Consider the following 22881-nt stretch of genomic DNA (forward strand, 5'->3'; position numbering starts at 1 on the left):
AAATGACCACTTATCTCCCTGTGTCCTTGTGGGCTGGCTTTATTCTCTCACTGGCTTACTTCCCATCTTTTCCCAGCCTGCTATACCTCTGGTGTCCCTCTATCCTTCTGTCTCCATGGGAACACAGCTCTTCTTTAATACTAATAGAAACTTCTCCATAAGGGTCACTCCACCCATGTCTGATGAAGCCTGTCAGTTAGCTCTCCATCTCTCCTTAGACTACGTCTTCCCAGACCTGACTGAGAAGGCAACTTCCATGGAAGACCCAGGCCAGGCTTCAGACCTGCCAAACCTCCCCTCCATCCTGCCCAAGACGGATCTTGCTGAGCCTCCCTGGCATGTGCCTCTGGAGGAGGAGGAGGAAGAAGAAGAGGAGGAAGAGGAGGAGGAGGAGGAAAAGGAAGAAGAGGAGAGGGCGAAGGAAGAAGCAGAGGAGGAGGAGGAGGAAGAGCTGCTCCCTGTGAGCGGGTCCCCAGGGGCCACCATGCAGGCCCATGACTCTTCACCCAGCACCAGCAGCACCAGCAGCCAGAGTCCCAGGCCCACCAGACACAGGCAGGAGGATTCTGGGGACCAGGCCACATCAGGCATGGATGTGGAGAGCAGTGTGAAGCCCACCTTGTCAGTGCCCCCCATCACCCCAAGTACAGTGGCCCCTGGGGTTCAGAACTATAGCCAGGAGTCTGGGGGCACCGAGTGGCCAGCTGGGGGGCTGGGGGTACAGTCTGAGGTCCCCCAGGGGGCTGGTGAGACCACAGTGGGAGCAGCTGACTTGGATGGCCAGCAGGGGGCGCTGCCATCCTCCTCACTCCCACAAACAGAGTCTCCAGGTGGGACTGAGGTCCCCAGTGAGGGTCCCCTTTACCCCACAACCCCAGACTCTTTCCCACGTGGCCCCCAAGACACAGAGTCAACCCCTTCTTCTGCTACCTGGGCACAAGATGGTCTCAGTGAGCAGCCCCTGGAGGGCCAGGCAGCTGAAGCCCACTCACTAACACCGTGGGACTCTACTCAGGTAAGACAGAGGCGCAAGCTGCCCTCTCTCTGTACAAGAATAACTGCAGTCCCCTGGGTCCACGGGATGTCGGCAGCAGTGCATTGTGGTGGGAGCTGACCACACCTTTCCCACCACAACCATCAGTGCCCATGTGCCCAGGTCATTGTTCATACCCTCAGGCTGCAGGGGGCTGGGGGCGGGGAGGAGTGTTCAGTCCCCAGAAGTGCACAGCAAGGACTCTGCATGGGCCAAACTTCTTTTCATTTATGATGCTCTGTTTCATCTTACGCATGCGGGGAGGGGACCCTGGCGTGGCCTCTCAGGAGGATGCAGTTGTCCTCAGCTCCTCAGACCTCAGGCTCGCATCTCCTCTGGCTCTCCCCGGAAGTCTCTCCTGAGGCCTCCGTGCCCTGCGTTCTGTTTCCTTTCCCAGGTGATCTGCAAGGATTGGAGCAACCTGGCTGGGAAGAACTACATTATCCTGAACATGACAGAGAACGTAGACTGTGTGAGTGCTCCGCTGGCCCACGTGGAAGGGCTGCCCACCCCACACGGAGGGGGGCGCCCGCACAGAGATGGGGGGGCACAACCGTAGTGGGGTCCTTGCTGAGAAGAGCCAGCCTAGGGCGGGGCTGAGCCAGCAAGAAGTCTTTCTTACTTAGAAACTCCAGGGCTCTCTTCCTCTTTTGCTTCCTGTAGTTTCGTGTTGTGTTGTGGTTTTGTTTTTCTTTTTAGCGCAGGCTGACCTCAAACATAAATATGTAGCCAAGGATGATTTTGAACTCCTGACCGTCCTGCCTCCACCTCACCTCCCCAGACCTGGGATTTCAGGGTCTGGTTTTAATCAGTGTCATGGCTCAGACTCCGGGTGGCATAGCGAGCCAGGCAAGCACTTGACCAACTGCGCTGCCCTCCCAGCCTGCCTGCTCCCACGCTTCTGTTCAAAGGAATTTGTTTTGCTCCTGTGTGCGACATGCCTTACTCTCTGATGAGATCAGAGACCTATTCTTTTTGTCTCTAGGGATTTGTGGAGACAGGATCTTGCTATATTGGCCAGGAGAGCTTGGAATTTCTGAGTTCAATCAAACCTCCCACACCGACCTTCCAAGTGCTGTCGAGCACCATTGTTGCCCAACAAGGCTTTTTTAATGAGCTGTTTTTATGTGGGCTGTAGTGGCACATGCCTGAAACCCCAGCACGGTGGCAGCCGAGACAGGGGAATCAGGTTCAAAGTCTGGGTGGGCTACATAGTAAGATGCTGTCTCAAGAAGGATGTTTCCCCATCCTAGTAGCTTTTTTATTCGGCCTTAGGCTGTTTCATAAGCAACATCTGTTGGTGTTTGTTCGTAGCTCTCTAGGGAGGCATCAAAGGGCTGATGGGAAAGCTTGTGTGTGTGTGTGGGGGGGGGGCATGACTCTCAAAGCTTTGTAACGATCATGTGTTGGGTCACCATTACTGAGCCAGCCATGTCTGAGCCTCCTGATGGGATCTGGACCTTCCATGTGATCGAGATGGTCTGTTGCCAAGATAAGACATCCTGACAACAATCAACTTGAGGAAGAAAGGTCATTTGGCTTACACTTCCAGGTCACTGTCTGTCACTGGGGGGATGAACTACAGCAGAAGCCATGAAGGAACACTGCCTGCTGGTCTGCCTGCTCTCGGCCTCATGCTTAGCTTTTTTATACAGCTCAGGACCACCTGCCCAGGGAAAGGTGCAGACCGCAGTGGCTGGGCCCTACTGCAACCATTAATAAGACAATCCCTCACAGGCATGTCTACAGACCAACCTGTAGAGGAACGTTAATTTAGAGCATGGCGGTTCTGGCAAGAGATCACATCCAAAGACTTAGATATGTGTGATCCTGCTGACAAGAGATCACACCAAAGATCTTTTAGGTCTGTGTGATCTGGCTGGAATACAAACATGCCTTTAATCCAGGAGACAGAGGCAAATAGATCTGAGTTCAAGCCTAGCCTGGTATAGAGCAAATATCAGGTAAAGAAAAACTTAGGTACAGGAGTGGTGGCACATGCCTTTAATCCCAAACGAAGGTAAAGTTAGTTTGTAGAAGGAAGCACCTGTGTTTGAAAGTGATGCCTAATTGAGTGGCAGACAAGGTGAAGAAATAGAAAAGATTGACAGAATAGGATACGCCCAACTCTCACAAGAAGAGAGAGGAAAGGGAAGCTACTTAAGAGGCAGCTTTACAGAGAGAGGAGGCAGTTTTACCAGGACAGTAATAGAGAGATGGGTTGCAGAGAGAGACGAACAAGCCAGAAATGAGAAGAAGCCAGAAGATTAGAGCAGATTGCTGAGTTAGTCTGAGGCCATGCAGAATGATTCTGGGCTGAGAGAGAAGCCAGATTAAATAAGTCAGCTGAGAGAGGAGTTTGAGCCAGAACAGCTGAGTTGAACCTGCCAGCCCAGAGCTCAGAAAGAACAAGTAAGGGTGAGCTCATTAAGCAGTAAGTCTCAGAGGCTGAAAACACTCTAGGCCTAGGTTAGATTGTACGGAAGCTAGAATCTTCCAGGACTAGGCCCAGGTCAGCAGATGGAGGCAGTTAGCCTCCCAGATAACAATTGAGCCAACCTGATCTAGGCAGTTCACCAGCTGAGGCTCCTTCTCTCAGATGCTCTAGGGTGACAGTTAAGGCTAGCCTAGACTGTGGCTCCTGGTCTCGTGGCCTGGCTTGGGCTATTTCATTTGGAAGTGCCTAATGTCAGTGGCATTAGGTCCTTCCTCCTGCAGTGACCATTCTGCCCTACTAGAAGTACGAGGAGCTGTTGTTAGTGTTCTGGGGGTCACGGCAGGGCAGAAGTGGGGTGTCACCATATAATAGGTGTGCTTGTATGAACACCAGTGCTCATTAACTCTGTGGTGCAGGACACAGTTGTGCTGGATATCTTCATGGTCAGAGGCACTCTGCTTTATTCTTGAAAACATGAACTCCCAGGGCGGGGGTGTGGCTCTGTGGTGTTGTTCAGCACACTCAAAACCCTGCATTCATCCCCAGCATGGGGGTGGTGGCGGTGGTGGTGGTTACAAAACAAAACAGAAAAGGGCGATGCCCCTCTCTTCTCCAGGCAGGGAGATAGCTTGCTGTTGGTGTTGGTGTATCCGTTACGAAGCACTGTAGGAACACATCTCTTTCTCCATCATTTCCTTTCTGATATCCTGTGAAGAGAATGGGTCAATGTGTGTCAAAAGTAGTGGGGCACACAGAGCCCTTGTCTTCAGGGAAAAAAAAAATAGGGAGGAATGCGCCTGCTGCCCCTCAGAGACAGTTTTCCAAGATGCAGCTACAGTTTTAGAATTTTGCACTTGATCTGGAAGAGTGGTGCAGGCTCCTCAGCTTCTCCTGTTTTCTGCCTAAGACATCGGAGGCAGGACAGGAGCCAGCAGACGCCAGCAGGCACAGATGCAGAGTGGTGAAGTGGTGAATGCCAAGCTGGTCTTGGGGTTCTAGAAGCCAGGAGAATCTTTGCTCTAGAGATGAAGGATCCAATCCAATCCCGGCACCAAGAAGTACTGGGAACAGAGAAAGCTGGGTGGTGGCCAGGGAGAACCACCTTTAGGGCAGAGGGCTGGATTCCCAGCAGGGCTGACCCAGAGCAACAGCTGCCATCCCAGAATCTGCGACTGGTTCCATGATGTTAGGTAGCCCACATCTCAGATGGGGAAACTGAGGCTCAGAATGTTGCCGAAGGTCAGAGCTAACTATGGTAGGCTTTGGACCCTGGTGCCCTTAGTTCCAAGTGCAAGGGCCTTTCCCTCCCCAGCTAACTCTCAGTCTCGTAGACTTCACTTACGCGGTAAAGGGTGGCACACATGTGGCACAGCAACTGTGGGCTGCCGAGTCCCAGCATAGGCCGGTAGAAGTTTGTCCTACCCTCCCACATCAGTAACAACACTGACCACTTGACCCTGAGACTTGCCCATTGTGGGGCAGAACTGTGACCAGGAAGCTTAGAATGTCTAGACATGAGCTGCACCTGGCATTTGCTATGGTAACAAGGAACGAGCCCAGCATGGAAGTCAGCCTGGTGGATTTCAGGTTGGCATGACAACCAAGGGATGGATTGGTCCTTATCCTAGGCAGCAGCCCAACAAGAGCAGCAGGTTCATCTCTGCCTCAGATGTCACAAGGAGGGCATTGGGCATGGCATTCAGGCTGCCCTGTTGGCATGCCTGTGACCTCTGCCAGCCGCAGCTCCCACAACACCCTGCAGAGCCGAGAGAGGGGTCTAACCGGGCCTCTTGGAAGCCTAGAGAAATGGGGTCGAGGTTACAGGAGGGAGAAGCTGATGAAGAGGCCTGGGAACCAAAGGAGGGGCTTTCACAAACAGCCGACAGGAGCCTGCTGGCGGCAGCCTGGCCTCCAGACCCGCCACACTGAGTTCCTGTGGAGGGCTGGGTTCGTTTTGTAATTATATTTGACACGATCATCTGAACAATAAGTTAGAGAATCTGAGGGCAAAGAAGCCATCTTTATTGGCTTTTCAAACCATTCCCATCGCTCTCCCACGGCTCAGTGGCAGCCACATGGTGAATGGCCAGCAGAGAAACCCGCTGTTTTGGCCTTCCTGCTCTCTGGTGGCTGTGGGGACTTAGTGCTGTGTCTTCCCAGCACTGTACACTTGCCGTGGGCATCGTGGGCAGTGTCTCCATAGGCCTGGACACTGCAAACCCCAGCTAAGGGTTTGTCATTGTCGGTGGACAGATTCATGTCCCCTCTACCTGAGTGGCTCTGGGGCGGGCTCACACCTTCACCATGGGACCTGCAGAGGGAAGTGAACCAACAAACTGTAGCTGCTTGTGCCCTGCTCTCAAGTGGTCCCAGAGCCAACCAGGCTAGACGGAGGAGCATGTATAGGCCGTTGGGAGCTGGGGTGAGGGCAGATGGGGTCAGGCTACCACCCATCCTTGAGCTTGGCTCCTCTGAACCTCTAGGAAGTGTTTCGTCGTCACCGGGGACTACAGCTCCTAGCCCTAGTGGAGGAGGTACTGCCACGCCACCGCAGTGGCCACCGTGGAGACTGGCACATCTCCCTGAGCAAGCCTAGTGAGAAAGAGCAGCACCTTCTGATGACACTTGTGGGCGAGCAGGGTGAGCAGAAGATGGGGGAGGTGTCCCACCACAGGCCCATACTAGGGGCTCAAGAAAGAATGAGTAGGGCTGTAAAGCTAGAAGATCCACAGCTAGTGTAGGATTCTGGGTGGAGCGATACCTGGGACCTGGTCATGAGGAGGCAGGTATGGGCATCATACACTATGAGAGGGGGACCCTTGGGCTACAGAGGTGCCTTCTAGCATCACATCTGACATACAGTGTCCCAGTGAGTCAACTCAGTGGGAAGCAGGTCAGCCCAGGACATACATGGGGCCTGAGGCTCTGTGGTTAGAACCAGAAGTGCAACAGAGAAGGCTCGGGCAGGCTGCCCTGGGAGAGGGGTTGGGTGGTGTGGAGACCCCTCAGAGGAGCTGTGGTGATGATGGCATTTCTCCTCCAGGGGTGGTACCCACTCAAGATGTCCTTTCCATGCTCAGTGGCATCCGCAGGAGTCTGGAGGAGGTAAGTGTGCAGGGACTTGACCTGACGGCCACCGTAGCATCCTCTCCCTCCCTTCCTTGATGCTCAAGAGTGCTGGAAGAATTCACCGCCTGCTCCAAGACAGGGGTGTGCCTCAGGGCCCTAGCCATCCTCAGACTTACAAAGAGTGTGTGCAGACAAGCAACTGAGCAAAAGGACTGCACGGCCCCAGGCCATGGTGGAAGAAAGGCCATGGAAGAGGGGGTTAAGTAGGAGGGTGTCTGAAGAATCATGAAAAACCTGGTGGAGGGGAATAAGACAGTGCCTGCCCCTGCCAGTGCCCTCCAGGGGAACTTGAGGTATGGGAGGATGTCAGGAAGTGGGAAACAGTCCTCCATTGTTAGAGGTTCCCCCCCCTTAAGGTGTGGTCTTCTGCCTCCTGCTGGGCTACAAAACATAGATGCTGGAGGTCCAGATACCGAGACTCCCAGATCCTCACCCCTGCCTCTGCTTGCTCTCCCTCACCCATGGCCCATTCAGTCTTCCCTTTGGAGGGACTCTGCAGTGCTTGACAGCACCCAGGATGTCACAAGGCAAAGTAGATAACATCCAATGTTTACAAGGGCTGGACCACACTGGATTCTCCCTTTGTTCCCTCTTCTGCTCCATGGGGTTGTAAGGGTTAAATGGGGGTGAGAGTGGAAGCCCAGAGAGGTCAGGGGCCTGGCCTGAGATCACCCAGGTAGCAAGGACAAAGTTGCTGTGCTGCCTGGATGACTATCAGAGCTCATCTGCCTTGAAGCTCTGGGCACCTAGGAGGCAGAGGCAGGCAGATCGTTGAGAGTTCGAGGCCAGCCTAGTCTACAAAGTGAGTCTAGGACAGCAAAGGCCACACAGAGAGACCCTGTCTTGAAAAGACAAACAAACAAACAAAAAACCCCAAAACAAACACACACACACACACACACACACAAAACAAAACAAAAAGCCTCTGGGCTCAGGAGCACAGATGGACAGTGGAAATCTGCAAGGCTTTCACATGGTGCAGGAAGAGCCGAAGCTCCGCCTCTACTCAGGAGTGATAAACCTTCACCTCCCCTGGTCTCACCTGAAGCTGGTTTGTAGGGAGCTTTCCCACTGGGAGAGGCCCAGACCTCCTAGATTTTACCACTGGGAAAGGGTGCCCAGGCACCTCAGTAGTGGGCTGCAGTTGGCATCCCCACAGGGCTCCCAGTGATGCCAGGCTGCCAGGCCAGAATGACATCAGCTACCCCTAAGTCGGAAGCTATGCTTGAGTCTCCCGGATGCCTTGTTGCTTTGTGTACTTAATGAGGATAGGTATGGGCCTCATTTATTTGAGCCATGGCTGTCATCTCAGTGCTGGGCAGGGCCAGGGCTAGTGTATTCTGAGTTGGGTTGGGGCAGAAATCACCGTGAGGATGGAAGCCAACTGAGAATGCAGCCACTGGGAGAGGTTTGGGGCTGTTCTTAGATGAACCAGTAGGGACAGACTAGCATGGCCCTCAGCACAGGTCCCGGTCCCAGGGCTGTCAAGGGCTCCAACTCAGCCCTGTAATGCTAGTAGCTCTCGGTGCTTTCCTGAGGCCTGGTCTCATCCCCCAACCCTCAGATTGGCATCCAGAACTACTCCACCACCAGCAGCTGCCAGGCACGGGCCACCCAGGTGCGCAGTGACTACGGGACACTCTTTGTGGTGCTGGTGATCATTGGTGTCATCTGCTTCATCATCATTGTGCTTGGCCTACTATACAATTGCTGGCAGCGTCGGTTGCCCAAGCTGAAACACGTGGTGAGTAGGCCAGCTGGGGCTTGGGAAGGGCAGTGTGTGGCCAGTCTACCCGCCAGTGTCACTCAGCAGCTCCACCTGGTGACCTGTGGGAACCCAGTTGTGCTCAGTGCCACTCTGGGGCCGCCTGTCTCTGAGCCTGGTCCTGTGTCAGCTAGGAGGTACATGGTGAGGGGTGTTGGTCTCATTAAGGGGGTTCCTCCTCTTCTTCAGCTCCCCCTCACACCCCTCAGTGCCCCGCGCTGTAGGGCGTGAGGCCAGCTGCACATCCAGGAGCCAAAGGCTCTTGCAACCTGCACAAGTGGGACGGGCCCTGGTCATCCCGCCCAGCTCATGTGCTCTGAGTTTCGGGGAGTCTCATATATAAAATGGGCTGTTGGAGGGGTCAGGTGACACCAGGGAGGTCACAGGGTATATAGTGCAGAAGATTAAGGTCTGAGTTGCAGGCATTTGTCTCCTGGTCCCCCACGGAACACTCTGGGGACTTGGCGTGGTCAACCACCACGCGCGCCCAGCGTTCTCTCCCACTGCCGCAGTCGCACGGGGAGGAGCTGCGCTTCGTAGAGAACGGCTGCCACGACAACCCCACGCTGGACGTGGCCAGCGACAGCCAGTCGGAGATGCAGGAGAAGCAGCCCAGCCTCAACGGCGGTGGAGCCATCAACGGCCCGAACAGCTGGAGCGCGCTGATGGGCAGCAAACGTGACCCTGAGGACTCGGACATGTTCGAGGAAGACACGCACCTGTGAACGCCGGGCCACGCGGAACTGCCCGACGCCACGGCCCCGCGCCCCTCCCGGCCCTCCGCGCGGGGCCACTACGCTTCCCCAACGCAGCAGGCGACCGCGGCGCAGCTCCCACCCCGTCCCGCCCGGCCCCGAGCGCTGCCCGAGGGCGGCGCGTTCCCCGCGCCCGGACTCCATTAAAGCCGCCAAGACGCGCGGGCCGCTCCGCCTCCACGCCTGTTTCTTGCTTCACTCTGGGAGGGCGGGGATGGGAGGGGCCTGGAGGAGTAGGTGGGGCGGGGCCAAGATCGATGGGCTGGGAATTCGCCTATTTGTGGGCGTGGTTAGAGGCGTGTGGGCGGAGTCTAAGGGGTTGACTGCCCCAGGTGGCGTCCCGGCCGGATGTGCTGGGCCTGAAGTGGGCAGAAAAAGACGCCCTGGTGGGCAGGGCCTGAGACGGGTCGGTCTCAGGATGGACCAGCATTGTGAAGGTTCAGTGCGCCAGGCCTGTGGGAGGTGCCGTCCTCAAGGCTGAGCCCAGGAGAGGTGGGCGGGGCCTGTAGCGGACTACCCTTCGGGTGAGGCTCTTGGGGGGGGCGGGGCCTTGGTAGTGAGTTATCCTTTGGGCGAATGGGAGGAACCTGGGGTTGAGTTGCCTTCCTGATGGGTGGGCGTGGTCCAGACTAGAGGACCCCCTCCCGCCCCTAGAGGCTAGGTGGGCGTGGTTAAAGCTAATGGGTGGGGCCTTGCTGAGCGGTCTCCGGGATGCGGGGGTAGGGTTCCGGCCGGGCGGTCCTCCGGACGCCAGGCGCCGCTGCGGAGCCTCAGGCAGACATTGCTGGGCGGTGCTGCGAGGGGCGGGGCAATGAATGTTTACATCCGGCCAGACACAGACAACTCCCGAGATCGCTCGGCCGGGGTTCAGCCTCCTTCGCCATGGACACCAGTGATCTGTTTGCCAGCTGCAGGAAGGGGGACGTGGGCCGTGTGCGGTGAGGACCTGCAGTGCAGGAGGCGGGCAGGTGTTCGCAGGGCTTATCGGGCACGGGTGTGCGGGACCGGCGCTGTGGGGATCCCGAAGCTGACCTAGCCCGGAGAGATCCGGCTCCAGGTCTCTTACCTAATTCAGTGCAGAGAAACGACTCCCCGTCACGGAGGCTCCAAGAGACGCAGGTGCTCCTGATGCAGCCAGTATGGGCCTGGCGCCGAGATCTTGGTCTCCGTGGGCAGGCAAGGAGGAGAACGGATCCCGGCCCTCACTCATCTTTGATAGACTCCCAAGGTCCTTCCTTCCAAATCCTGTGCTCCTCATCAGAAGAGTCCAGGCTGCAGCTGTCTTCCAAACTCTCCTTAGGCCTATCCCCGAGACCAGATGCTACCTCACAGTTAATGATCCCTTCCTTAACTGCAACTCTGAGAGCCCAGGTCTTGCCTTGGTAGCCTTCTTCAGCTACCAAGTCTCAGTGATGGCTTCCTGGCTCGTGGCCTCCTCTCGCCAGCATCTTATCAAGTGTTCTTTCCACTTCTTCCATAGATCCGTCCCTGTCTGCTGCTCTCCAACCCCAGAGTGCCTGCTTCAGCTCTTCCCTGGCTTTCCTGCAGAAGTAGGGGCCAACCCCATCCCCCAAATATTATAAGACCAAATTTTAAGCCTTCTGAACCTGGGGCTTGGGCCTCTGTCCCCGAAGCCACCACCCAATATAGAGTTCCTGACCCTTGCAGGCCTGTGCAGTCGTAGGCCCTGCCCTTCTCAGAGGCGTCCCTCACCTAGAGAGATATGGCCTTCTTCCTCTTCCCGGTCCCCTCTCCCAGGTCAGAAGCAGTTCTGACCCAGGCTCTGACCTTCCTGCCCAGGTACCTGCTGGAGCAACGGGACGTGGAGGTGAACGTGCGGGATAAGTGGGACAGCACCCCTTTGTGAGTGTGAGTGGCTGGGTAGCTGGGTGGGCAGGGTGGGCCTGCCCTACTGACAGCGGCCCCCTTTTCCTAGGTACTATGCCTGCCTCTGTGGGCATGAGGAGTTGGTGCGCTACCTGTTGGCTAACGGTGAGAGAGGGTCAGGGTCTGACTCTGTAAGCCCTGAGACCTTGCCACACATTCGCATGCACCCTTGATTTCTTGTTACTTTCCCCCCTCAAATCAACAAATGACACACTCCAACTCTCTGTCCCCTTCCTTGTGTCACTCTTGACACCCGGGCCAGTTCTGGGCTGTCTTTAGACTATACCACCATTGGTCTGCTAAGCTGACTCTCTTGCCCGATCTATAGTCTGACCTCCATATTGCAGGAAGGAGGATCTTTGCACAGCAAAGGTGGTGGGAGGCGTGTTTGGCACTTGGGCATGTTTGGCTCACACCTGTAATTCAGTTACGGGGAGAGAGGAAAGTAGAGGCAGGGTGTTTTATCTCAAGTTCAAAACCTAGTCAGGGCTACACTGTGAGACCCACTCCTTCCTCCTCTGGCCGTTGCTTCCCCTGATGGCTGCATCCCATCAACACCGATCCCTTAGTGCCCCACTAGACGGAGCCATCTCCTACCTCAGTTGCAGTACCTTCCGCTTAGGCTGGAGTTTCTGTTCAGATCTGTGAACTTCTTACTTCATTCAAGTCCCTGTTCTTAGCCACTCCACGGGCTTTCACAGCTGGCCCATGTAGCAGCCGTCACCGTTGTCACGTCACCCTTGGCCCTGTTCTGTAATAATGGCTGCTGAAACATAATAAGGTGCTCGTGTGCAGTGTGCTGGCAGCACTAGTGTAGGCTCCATTGGGACAAGGATCTGCCGGTCATCACGATGGCTATATACAGGGCCAGCCATCCAGTCTGCTCTCAGCTGCATATAGTCTGATAGGGACTCGTGAATATGCCTACATCTAAGTGTTACATATAAAAATTAAAGTAATGATAGAATACAAGCTAGCAGATATTATGTTATATGGAGTGTATTAAATGAGCATGGGGGGGGGGGAGAAGGAAAGAGGGGAAGGGGTACCCCAGAGAGAGAAAGTAGAGATAAGGAGTGAAAGTATAAAGAGAGCTGGGTGGAGTTTCTGTCTTATATACAGCCCTGGGCAGGGCCACGCTTCTGTGGCAGGTAAATGATGACATCACAGGTAGACAGACTACAACAAAATACTAACACTAAGTGCTTGGATTGTGCGCTCTTGGTCTTCACAAGGACCCAAGGGTTGCCTGGGCTACCTTCGGAAGGAAGGGCCTCTAACACGTCTAGGAGGGAGGCCTGGGATCTCCCCAGACTTAGGTGTCCCCTTGACCCTGACAGGTGCGCATTGCTTTGTAGGAGCCCGCTGTGAGGCCAACACCTTCGATGGAGAACGTTGTCTTTATGGGGCACTGAGCGACCCCATTCGCCGAGCACTGAGAGACTACAAACAGGTCACTGCATCCTGCAGGAGGCGGGATTACTATGACGATTTCCTGCAGCGGTGAGCTGAGGGCGGAGCTTGCAGCTTTGGGGGGGTGGGTTGTTTCCGCACTCCCAGTGGGTTCTGGTGGGTGGTTGTGTTGAGTGGTCCTGATGCACCAGCGGTTACCTGGGTGATGTAGCCCTTTCTGGCTTTCCCCAGGCTTCTGGAACAGGGCATCCACAGCGACGTGGTCTTCGTTGTGCACGGAAAGCCTTTCCGGGCCCATCGCTGCATCCTTGGTGCTCGCAGCACCTACTTTGCCAACATGCTGGACACCAAGTGGAAGGGCAAGAGCGTCGTGGTTCTGAGGCATCCGCTGGTGCGTCCCGACTATTCTGGCGGAGTGCTGACTTCTGGGGGGAAAAGTTAGCCCATGCTGGGTGGTGGCCTCTGATCTTTCCTCTCTGCTCTGCCCGCAGATCAACCCGGTGGCCTTTGGGGCTCTACTGCAGTACCTGTACACAGGTGACTGACTCCTTGGCCGGGACAGCAGCACACCCAGGGTGGCCCAGAGCTGATGTGCCTCTTCTAAGACACTCACCGTTGGGGAGGAGGAGGGTGTGCTCAGCATGCAAGCATATCGACTTGGGCACTGTGCACTGACTTACTTGCTTGGAGAGAACAGGTTCTATCCACAAATTGAGCGGGGCTTAGGGCCTTCTGGATGAGCAAACCAGGGTATTGAGTAGGAATCACTCTTAGGTCCTGACCCAGCCCCCTGCACTCTTCCCCCACCCCACCCCCCATCCCCCCAGGCCGCCTGGATATCGGTGTGGAGCATGTGAGTGACTGTGAGCGCTTGGCCAAGCAGTGCCAACTGTGGGACCTGCTTGACGACCTGGAGGCCAAGTGCGAGAAGGTGTCTGAATTCGGTGGGTACAGGGTCTCCGTTCAAGGACTTGGGTTACGGCCCGCAGCGCTGGTCCAGCCCTCTGAATCCCCGCTGTCCTCTTCCCCCAGTGGCCTCCAAGCCTGGCACGTGTGTGAAGGTGTTGACTATTGAGCCCCCTCCGGCAGATCCCCGGTTACGAGAGGATATGGCACTGCTGGCTGACTGTGCCCTGCCACCTGAGCTGCGGGTACCTAGAGGGCATCACCGTTCTGGTGGGCAGGAGGGGCGTCTAGGGGTTGGGGTTCGGGGGTTCGGAAGGGCAGGCTTCACGGGGCTGGCCTCTCCTAGCTCTTTCATGAACAGCTTTGCTCTGAAGGGTACCTTTCCTATGCCAGGGTGACCTCGGAGAGCTGCCCTTCCCGTGTCCTGATGGCTTCAGCAGCTGCCCTGACATCTGCTTCCGAGTGGCCGACTCTAGTTTCCTCTGCCACAAGGTGCCTGTCCCACACCTGTCCCTCCTTGCTCATGTCCGGGGGTAGCTCCCTGGGGGCCGATTCCAGCCCTGGTACGTTGTGAACTTGCTTCTCTCAGGCTTTCTTCTGTGGCCGCAGCGACTACTTCCGAGCCCTGCTGGATGACCACTTTCGGGAGAGCGAGGAGCCCGCAGCCTCTGGGGACCCCCCTGTTGTCACCCTGCACGACATCTCCCCGGATATTTTCACTCACGTGCTGTACTACGTGTACAGTGACCATACCGAGGTGTGGCACCCACTGAGGGACCCCTGGGCTTGTCACAGTCCTTGGGATTCTGGGCTCTTGGGTCAATTCCTGCTCTTTGCTGTCCTAGAGTTCCTGACTCGGGCCTGTGGGTGGCAGTAGACTGTGTCAAAGGTCAGCAGGACAGCATGTAGGAGAGAAGTGTTTTCCATTAGGTCTGAGGGGGTCAGGTGGCTTGCTAGGGACCCAGGTGTGCCTCTGTCTGGGTTTTCCAGGGCATCCCTGCAGGCTTTTCCTCAGAAGGTAATGTATTAGGCCTGGTAGGCCACATGGTGTCTTCAGGGCTGTCCAGCTGGGCCTGCTGAGCTCCAGGAATGGTCTGTGTAGAAGTGGTGGCTGTGACCTTCAGGCTGTGACTCTTCCCCCCGCGCACCCTGAGTGTCTGCTACAGCCGAGACGGAGCCACAGGAATGTGTGTACCTGTACCACTTCCTGTTGACCCCAGTCTTGGCCCCCAGCTCCCATCAGCCTGCCCTTTCTGTATTAGGCTCTGCTATCTCTTCTGTCCACTTCCTCACTTCCTTTGTCACGGCCTGCCACTCACTCTGTGCTTGAGTCTGTCATCCTGAGTCATGAGCTTTCCCTCTGAGGAAGCTTTGTACCTCAAGAGCATTCCTCCTGGTGCAGCCTCTGAGTGTGGTCTAATAGTAGTTAACTCTTTGTTAGCTGTGTGATTTTAGGCAGGTTACATACCCGCTCTGTGTTTCAGTGCACTCCCCCTCCCCCTGAAGATGATGGAGGAAAATGAGTTCTCCTTGAGTCTTGTGCAAGTGACCAAATGACCACAGGTCAATTAGATAGCAAGGTGACAGCCTAAAGTGTGGCGACATAGCCCCTCTTCTTTTTTTCCCCATCTGCTCAGTCCCGGAGCCCCAAGGTCAGGCTGAAGCTGGGCCCCTGATCTTTCTCAGCCAAGGCCTGGCTGTCGCCTGCTTAAATCTCTGTGGTTGCTAACATTTGAAGGAGCCATGCCTAACCAAGCTTGTGGGCTGGAATGGAAACCTCCAGCTCGCTTCTCTAAAAGCCTTTGAAGGCAGCCGTGAGTGTCTCTACAGATGAGGGAACTGAGGGACAGAGAGGTGAAGGTACTTGCCTGGGATCCCACAGCTGCCTGTGGAGAGCTCGGGTCTGTGACTGACCCCACCTTGGTTTTCCTGGAAGGTCTCTAGCCCTAAGTCCCAGCCTGTGGTGAGGCATGGGCCCCTGTTCCCACCGGTTTCTTCTGCCCCTTGCACCCTTAAGGACCTGGGTTGGGCTGCAGAGATGGGGGTCATTTGTGCTCCCACTGAAGCTCCCATCGCAGGCCCCGGGAGCCCTCGGTGATCACTGAGTGTTGTCCTTTCTTGTATCACAGCTACCCCCTGAGTTGGCCTATGATGTGCTAAGTGTGGCTGACATGTACCTTCTCCCTGGCCTGAAGCGCCTTTGTGGCCGCAGCCTGGCCCAGATCCTGGAGGAGGACAGCGTGGTGGGTGTCTGGCGCATAGCCAAGCTGTTCCGCTTGGCCCGGCTGGAGGACCAGTGTACTGAATACATGGCCAAGGTCATCGAGAAGGTGGGCAGGGGCGCCGTGAGGGGGTGGGATGCAGCCCGGGCTGGGATCCGGCCTGTCCTGAGCCCGCTGTTCTGCAGCTGGTCGAGCGTGAGGACTTTGTGGAGGCAGTGCGGGAAGAGGCAGCAGCCGTGGCCGCCCGGCAGGAGACAGACTCCATTCCGCTTGTCGATGACATCCGCTTCCATGTGGCCAGCACAGTCCAGACCTACAGCGCCATTGAAGAGGCACAGCAGCGACTGCGGGTGCTTGAGGACTTGCTCGTTTCCATTGGCTTGGACTGCTGAGCCCTTGCCACCTGCTTAGTCCTGGCGCCAGGGCTTCCGTGGTGACAAGCATGCGCAGTGTGTGCATGCAGCAATTGTTGCTCTTGCACGCTTGGTGGCAATACAGTGGGCAGAGGGGACTCAATTGGGTTCCTGGGGACTTCGTAGGGTGTTCCTGGGATGAGCCGCCTCCTCCAGTGCACAAGGAAGCCCCGAGATTTGGGGCCAGCACCACTCAGGGAAAGCTGGGGTATGGTAGGCTTTGAACTTAGTCCCCTCTACCCCAGCACCCCACCTGCTCACTCCTGGCTCTCACCCAGCCCTGGCTTGCTTCAGCTGTTTCCACATACAGGGCTAGACAGGAAGTGGGGAGTGTGTGTGACAATAAAGCTTGAATTCACTGTGAGGGCCTGAGCCTGTGTTGGGGTGTAGCTTGGGAGGTCAGACTTTGGGGGATGGAGCTGGGGGCTATGGGTTGGAGGTTTGGGCATTCTTAGGATGCTATGGGGTGACCCAAGAGGCTTGGAGAACAGTAGGCTTGTACCCCTGCCACGTAACCACAACAGGTTTGACCTCATGGCTCAACTACAGAGACCAAGACATTTAGAAGAATGTGTTATATTCCCTAGATACCCTCAGGACTATGGACCACACCCCAACCCCCCCATAGACCCTTGCTTCGGCCCCATCCTGGACAATCATCAGGCTGTGCGTGTCCCCTGCAACCTTCTAGGTCTCCCCACCTTTGTCGTTTTCCCAAAACTTGCTTGATTATTTTCCTCTCCCTCACTCATGTGTTGGTCATATGGGGGGGAAGGTCTGAAGCCACCAGCTAGGACAGGTTGCCCTCAGTCAGGGTTGCCAGCCGAGCATTGCAAAGGTGGAAGGCAGTTTGCCCCAGAGCCCAACACAAGCAGAGGGAAGACAAGATGAACAGTTGAGTCACACCGGCTCTGCCTCTGTATCTGTCCCTTCCAGGGTCTGAGTCACTACTGAGTCCCAAATGGGAGGGAGGGGGTCGTGGTAAGTGTTAAGTCTGTGGTTATCTGAGAAGGCTCGGCTGTGGTGAGCCAGGGTGTTTGTGAAGCCTATGCAGGGGTTGCCTGGTGGGAGGCGCCAGCTAAGCAGGGGTGTGTCAGTGACTTGCAATTTTTAAAGAAATTTTTTAATTAAAAATTTTTACATATGCATTTATATTATTATACATATATACAATAAACTGCAGCAAGAAGAACCACGAAACAATAAGCATTTATGTCTATTTTAGTGTTAGTGTTTGGGCTGTGTGACTTCTTGCATCTTTAAGCTTGTACTTTTGAAACCACAGGGACTGGGGGGATGGGGACTCAGGCCACACACAGCCCAGGATATGTGGACTTAACTTGAGAAGGTAAAGGAAAAACTTTAAATGCTCGTGCGTTCCTTCCCATGTGTGATTACCAAATCAAGCCTATCTTCTGTCCAGGTGTTATTTGAAGTTAGAAAGTTTCTATTTCTCATCAGACAGTAGGGACAAGAGCAAAGGAGTTTGCAGTGCCCTGGAGTCCATGTTCTCCAGGTCCCTGAGACAGCGGCAGTCAGGTGGGTCACTGGTCACTGCGGAGCCAGGCTGTGGGTCAGAATGGAGAGGAGCTCCCTGAACACACAGCACACGTGCCCAGTTCCTCATTTTAGTGTAAAGCAGGGCCCCTCCTGAGTGATGCAAATAGGAAACTGCAGCCTCGTGGCCAGTTAGGCAATGGGGTCCTTCCTTCTGGCGCAGAGAGGTCATGAGCACGTAAGATGCTCTCCTGGGATGGCCGTTCCACAGGGCCAACCCTGCAAAGTCAGAGACTATGGAGATGTGGGTTCTGATGTTGCTGTCGCCCCTGTCTTCACTGTGCACAGCCCACACCATTGACTGGAGACAAGAACAGGCCACTTTCCTGGGACCAGTGCTGCGCCAGCAGGGGAGGGAGCACAGGAGGGTGTCTCCCTGCCACTCAGGAACCTGAGCAGCCTGAGAGAAGCTATTTGGGCCAATCACAGCCTTGCCTCTTAGCCCAGGTCACTGCAGTCGGCTAGGCTATAGGGGATGTGCTCCTCCTCTGGCTTAGGTAAACATGGCTGCAGGATCATCTAGGGTTCACCCAGCCTTGGGACAGCCCTGGCCAAGGCTGTGCCTTCAGGAGCTGGGACTGTCAGATGTGCTTGATTGAGAGGATACTTGCACAGTTTTCTTGAGTTTGTGGAATGTTCCAGATGGGCTGGTGCTGGCAGAAGGTAGTGGAGCTGACAATTCTTTTGTTCAGAGCAGCCAGACATACTTGAGAAGCAAACTAGCTAGTTAGGGTGACCCAGGTGACACATTGGTCCCATCTCACAGACTTTAGGCTTTATTTCTAGGAAAACAAACAAAAGAACTTATCACAAATAGTGATTTTTCATAAGATTGGTTTCCGTCTGAGTTTGGGTTTTATTGCTGTCAAGAGACGCCACGACCATGGCAGCGGTGGCGCACGCCTTTAGTCCCAGCACTCAGGAGGCAGAGCCAGGCGATCACTGTGAGTTCGAGGCCAGCATCGTCTACAGAGTGAGTTCCAGGACAGCCTAGGATACACAGAGAAACCCTGTCTCGAAAAAACAAAAACAAAACAAAACAAAAAAAACAAGCTCTTTTAATGGAAAATATTTAATTGGGGCTGGCTTACAGCTTTAGAGGTTTAGTCCATTATCATCATGGTGAGAAACACGGCAGTGTGCAGGCAGACATGGTGCTGGAGGAGCTGAGAGGTCTACGTCTGGATCCGCAGGCAGCAGCAGGAGACTGTGTGCCATACTGAGTGTGGCTTGAGCACAGGAGACCTCAAAGCCCGCCTCCACAGCATCATGCCTCCTCAGCCAATGCCACACCTACTCAAACAAGCCACACCCACTCTAACAAGGCTAACCTCTGACCAAACCTCCTATAATAGGGCTAATTCCCTATGGGCCAAGCATTCAAACCACAAGTCTATGGGGACCATTCCTGTTCAAAGCACCAGGTTTCTTTTCTTTTTGTTCCCCCCACCCCCCAATTTTTCACGTGTTCTTTTTATTCAAGGGTTTACTCACGGACAGTGTTAAAAATCAGGCTTTTAAAATTGAAGGCCTAAACTACGAAGTTTTCCAACTATGACACTGGCAGAGAGGGAGTGGCTGGATAATTTAAGCCCTCGTTATTCTGGAGTCCGAGTCTGTGACACTGAATGTTAGAAAGCAAACAATTGCCGGGCGTGGTGGCGCACGCCTTTAATCCCAGCACTCGGGAGGCAGAGGCAGGCGGATCGTTGTGAGTTCGAGGCCAGCCTGGTCTACAAAGTGAGTCCAGGACAGCCAAGGCTACACAGAGAAACCCTGTCTCGAAATACAAAACAAAAAACAATTGAGAAACCACGCCACCACGGCTTCTTTTCAGACTGCGACTTGTGCCCCAGAGTGACTTCAAAACTAGCTATGTAACCTACAACAGTCCCGAATTTAGGATTCTCCTTCATCCACCTACGATCAGAGGCACAAAGCACCATCCCTGCCTGGCAATTTAAACAGTGTTTTAACACCAGTGCTCCTAGAAGAGGTGGGTCGCTTACATCTGTCCCAGGGTTGCAGCTCCTGAAGCGGGGTGGAGGAGTGGGGGTGTGTGGAAGGTTGGGGGGCTAGGGGTGGGAGGGGTGTACTTAGAGCCACAGCCATCATTACAGCCCAGAGTCTGAGAGCGTGGAAGCTCAGTGCCAGTCCCAGCACATGCATCTCTGCTTACAGATCCAGAAAGGGACATTTGCAGCAATGGGGGCCATCCTTGGGCCATCCTTCATTTGTATGAAGAATTCCATTTGAGCCAATAATCACAGCTTCCTGTCAGCCACCAGGGGGCGCACATCTGAGCACGCGGCAGGCTGAACAGGTCCCTGAGGTCTGTTTGTCATGTAACCTGCTGAGTAGTGGCCTTGGAGGCTTCAAGAGTTGGAGCACCATTCAGCAGCCCTGGTCAAGGTGTGCTCTCAGCTCTGCTTCTGGCAGCAGTGTTATCTGTTGAAGGGACCAACATGGTCCTATAGGACAAATACTTTTTGCTCTAGGGTACGGCCCTTCCCTCAGGGACAACTGGGAGGCTGTCCTGCCTGAGGGTTGACCTGCCAGGGGGTGGGGCGAGGATGGGGCATCCTGTCCTTCCCGGCTCTGCAATTCCTAGATTTCAAAGTCAATGAAATTTTAGGGCGCTGACTCTCTCTTTGCCTCCGAATTTGAAGAGAGATGCGATTAATATGCCTGGGCACAGAGGTGAGCGCCTGACACAGAGTGACACAGTCACAAGATGAAGGCAGAGGTACCAGGCTGTCGCCCTGCTGTTTGTGGGACCAAATGAAGAATCAGAGCCTTTTAACAAAAGCGACTTCTAAGAACCTTTCTGAAGATGTGAGGGGACAGATCAGTATAGCTTTTATATTGGGCTTTTAAAATGAAGAAAACACACCTCTCACTTGACAGCTTATATTTTACTTGTGTGATGGAACCCAGGGACTGCACTCCTCTCTCAAGCCACACTCTAGCTCTTTGGTTATATGCTGACCAGTGTTAAGGCCTTATGAGTCTGGAGGAGGCATCTGGTTTCTCTGGTCAGGCATTGATGGGCCTCTAGACCAAGTTGACTGGCTGTGCAGGTCACTCCCTCTCTGCAGGGTTTGTGGGTTATACCTATGGTGGGCTTTCTTGGGTCCTTGGGGAGAGAGCATCTGTCCAGGTCGGGGAGACAGAGGTAGAGGTCCTCAGGCCTCAGTAGTTTCCCATGATGCCTTGCTGTGGGGCCACGGAGGTGTATGGTTCTGCCTCAGCTGTGGTTGTTGCAAATCTCTGCCCTCTTGGGTTTCCCACCAGACACAGGACCCCAGCACCTATGGGGCCGTGATGGGACGCTAGTCATTCATCACGTGACCCTGCCTCCCTGAGAAGCAGAACCAGGAAAATGGGTAGCGAGCACCCTGGGCTGACCGGCGGGAGGTCTCCTTCCCTCCAGGGCTCAGAGGGGTGCACGTTGTTAACTTTATAAAATTGTGTTTCTCAGTCTCCCTCAACCCGGCTACCATCCAAACAACTGAGACTCTATTATATTGTTTAAACAAGCTTCACAGAACAGCACCTGAGTAGTCATTACTGTATTTGTAACCCTCTAAGATAATCTGGCTTCCTCCCAGTACATCCCAGAGACACTTGCACTTTGTGGCTTCGCTGCTCCAGCTCCTATCTTCTGCTCTCGCCTGAGCCTCGGCCCCTGGCTGAATCCCCTACTTCCTCTTCTAACTCCTCCTCCTCTGGCTAGCAGGAAGTCCAGCCCTATTCTCTCCCTTGCTCAGAGATGGGCAATAAGCTGCTTTATTGGCATATCGGGACAATTGGGGAACAGTGTTCGCACAGACAGGAGATTCTCAGAACAAGGATTGCAACCAGATATGGAGGGGGCTCGGGTACAGAAATCCGCATTCAATAATAACCCTATGCCTACAGCACATTTTCTTCTCTCCTGGCCCCTGATATAGCTGTCATTTACCTCTTAAGCAGTTTTGTCCCAACTGTCAAACACTGCTGGCTGTGTCCTGACATACTGTTTTGTCCTCTCCCTATGCTGCCATCTCTCCTCTGCAGGCCTCCATGCTGTAGGGTCATCTGGCAACAGGCCACCATGCCCGGTGTCGGAGTCCTGCCTCTTCCTCTTACAATCCACTGGTGGTTCATTTCCGGCCTCCCAGCTGTGGCCACTGTTATGTTTAATAATTAGATATCAGATAAGTACAATAAGGTCCCAGGCAGCAGATATCATGTTGTGGAGGAGTTTATTAAATGAGCCTGGGGGGGAGAAGGAAGGGGGGAGGGGTACCCCAGAGAGAGGGAAGAAGAGAAAGATGGGGGAAGGGAGGGAGAGAGGGGAGAGAGAGAGAGAGAGAGAGAGAGAGAGAGAGAGAGAGAAGGAGAGAGAGAAACTAAATGGAACGGGTGAGGTAGGACTGTCCTTTTATATAGCCCTGGGCAGGGCCACGCCCCCATGGCAGGTTAGCAACTGACGTCACAAGTAGGCAGACTGAAGCAGAATGCTAACAGCCATGCCTCAGGCAAGTCGGTTCTACTGTAAAGAAACATGAGTTTTAGCTTCTAACACCTCTTCTTCTTTGAAAGACTCATGCCCAACTGGCCTTTCCCGCCCCCCTGGGACCCCCTGGGAAAGGGCTGCACCTCCAAGTGAACCTTCTGCAAGGCTGAACTATTGTAGGGCAAGAGCCTAATCACAATTATTATGGGCTGTCTTTGGCCTCTTTAACAGCCATTCCTTGCCCGCCTCTGTGTCGGGCCGAACATCCTTTGTGATAGGCAAAACCTTTTGAAACGTGTCAACCTAGCTGGGTGGTGACTTCCACCAACCAAAAGGTGAAGTGTAGCATCAGATAGCCTCGGGGGTCTGTAGCAGGGACCCTGATTCACTTTAACTTGATCATATTATTTTGTTGTTGCCGTGATAGAACACCATGACCAGGAGTGACTTAGCCCATCCACAGTGATGCACTTCACCTCCCAAAAGTTCCATAACCTCCCCGAACAGCGCCACCAACAGAGGACCCAGTACTCAAATGCCAGAGCCTATGGGGGACGCCCTGCTTCATCTGTGTGCATACCTAATGCTTCCATCAATGCCTTTGGGAAGCGCCTTGTCCATGACTTCCTATGGGGGACGCCCTGCTTCACCGGTGTGCATACCTAATGCTTCCATCAATGCCTTTGGGAAGAGCCTTGTCCATGACTTCCTTGAGTCTGTCACTTCATGAAACTTGGACATTGGAACATGGACTCTGAAGTGACCGGAATCCACGTTCCCAGGCTATGTTCGTTCATATTTACCTCCAGAACAAACGATCTCTTATCCTCTCTGAGGTGAGAGCTGTGTATTTTTTTTTTGAC

The 22881-nt window shown here is 54.5% G+C and overlaps 2 protein-coding genes across 6 annotated transcripts in view; both read left to right on the plus strand.

The window, feature by feature from the left end:
- PODXL2 (podocalyxin like 2) overlaps positions 1-9295 on the plus strand; it is a 31507-nt gene extending 22212 nt beyond the window's left edge. The window contains exons 3-8 of the mRNA XM_084766481.1: positions 219-1015; positions 1431-1505; positions 5954-6110; positions 6514-6575; positions 8164-8343; positions 8877-9295. Coding sequence (XP_084622607.1) covers positions 219-1015; positions 1431-1505; positions 5954-6110; positions 6514-6575; positions 8164-8343; positions 8877-9089 — 1484 coding nt within the window. The 3' untranslated portion in view covers positions 9090-9295. The remainder of the gene's footprint in view (positions 1-218; positions 1016-1430; positions 1506-5953; positions 6111-6513; positions 6576-8163; positions 8344-8876) is intronic.
- Positions 9296-9624: 329 nt separating this feature from the next.
- Positions 9625-16324, plus strand: ABTB1 (ankyrin repeat and BTB domain containing 1). Of its 5 annotated transcripts, XM_084766539.1 has the most exons (13): positions 9625-9643; positions 9953-10057; positions 10920-10982; positions 11056-11111; positions 12365-12509; positions 12651-12810; positions 12911-12956; positions 13247-13363; positions 13452-13570; positions 13719-13817; positions 13915-14082; positions 15455-15655; positions 15733-16324. In XM_084766539.1, the coding sequence occupies exons 2-13, from the start codon at positions 10002-10004 to the stop codon at positions 15937-15939; spliced, it is 1437 nt and encodes a 478-aa protein (XP_084622665.1). In that variant the 5' UTR covers positions 9625-9643; positions 9953-10001; the 3' UTR covers positions 15940-16324. The 5 variants fall into 5 exon arrangements, with proteins under 5 accessions (XP_084622665.1, XP_084622666.1, XP_084622668.1 ...); XM_084766540.1 differs by lacking the exon at positions 10920-10982; XM_084766542.1 differs by lacking the exon at positions 9625-9643 and having other exon boundaries at positions 10920-10947.
- Positions 16325-22881: the final 6557 nt, after the last annotated feature.

This window comes from Acomys minous, assembly GCF_964271855.1.
Source record: "Acomys minous genome assembly, chromosome: 17".
In the NCBI taxonomy this organism is placed as follows: Eukaryota; Metazoa; Chordata; class Mammalia; order Rodentia; family Muridae; genus Acomys; species Acomys minous.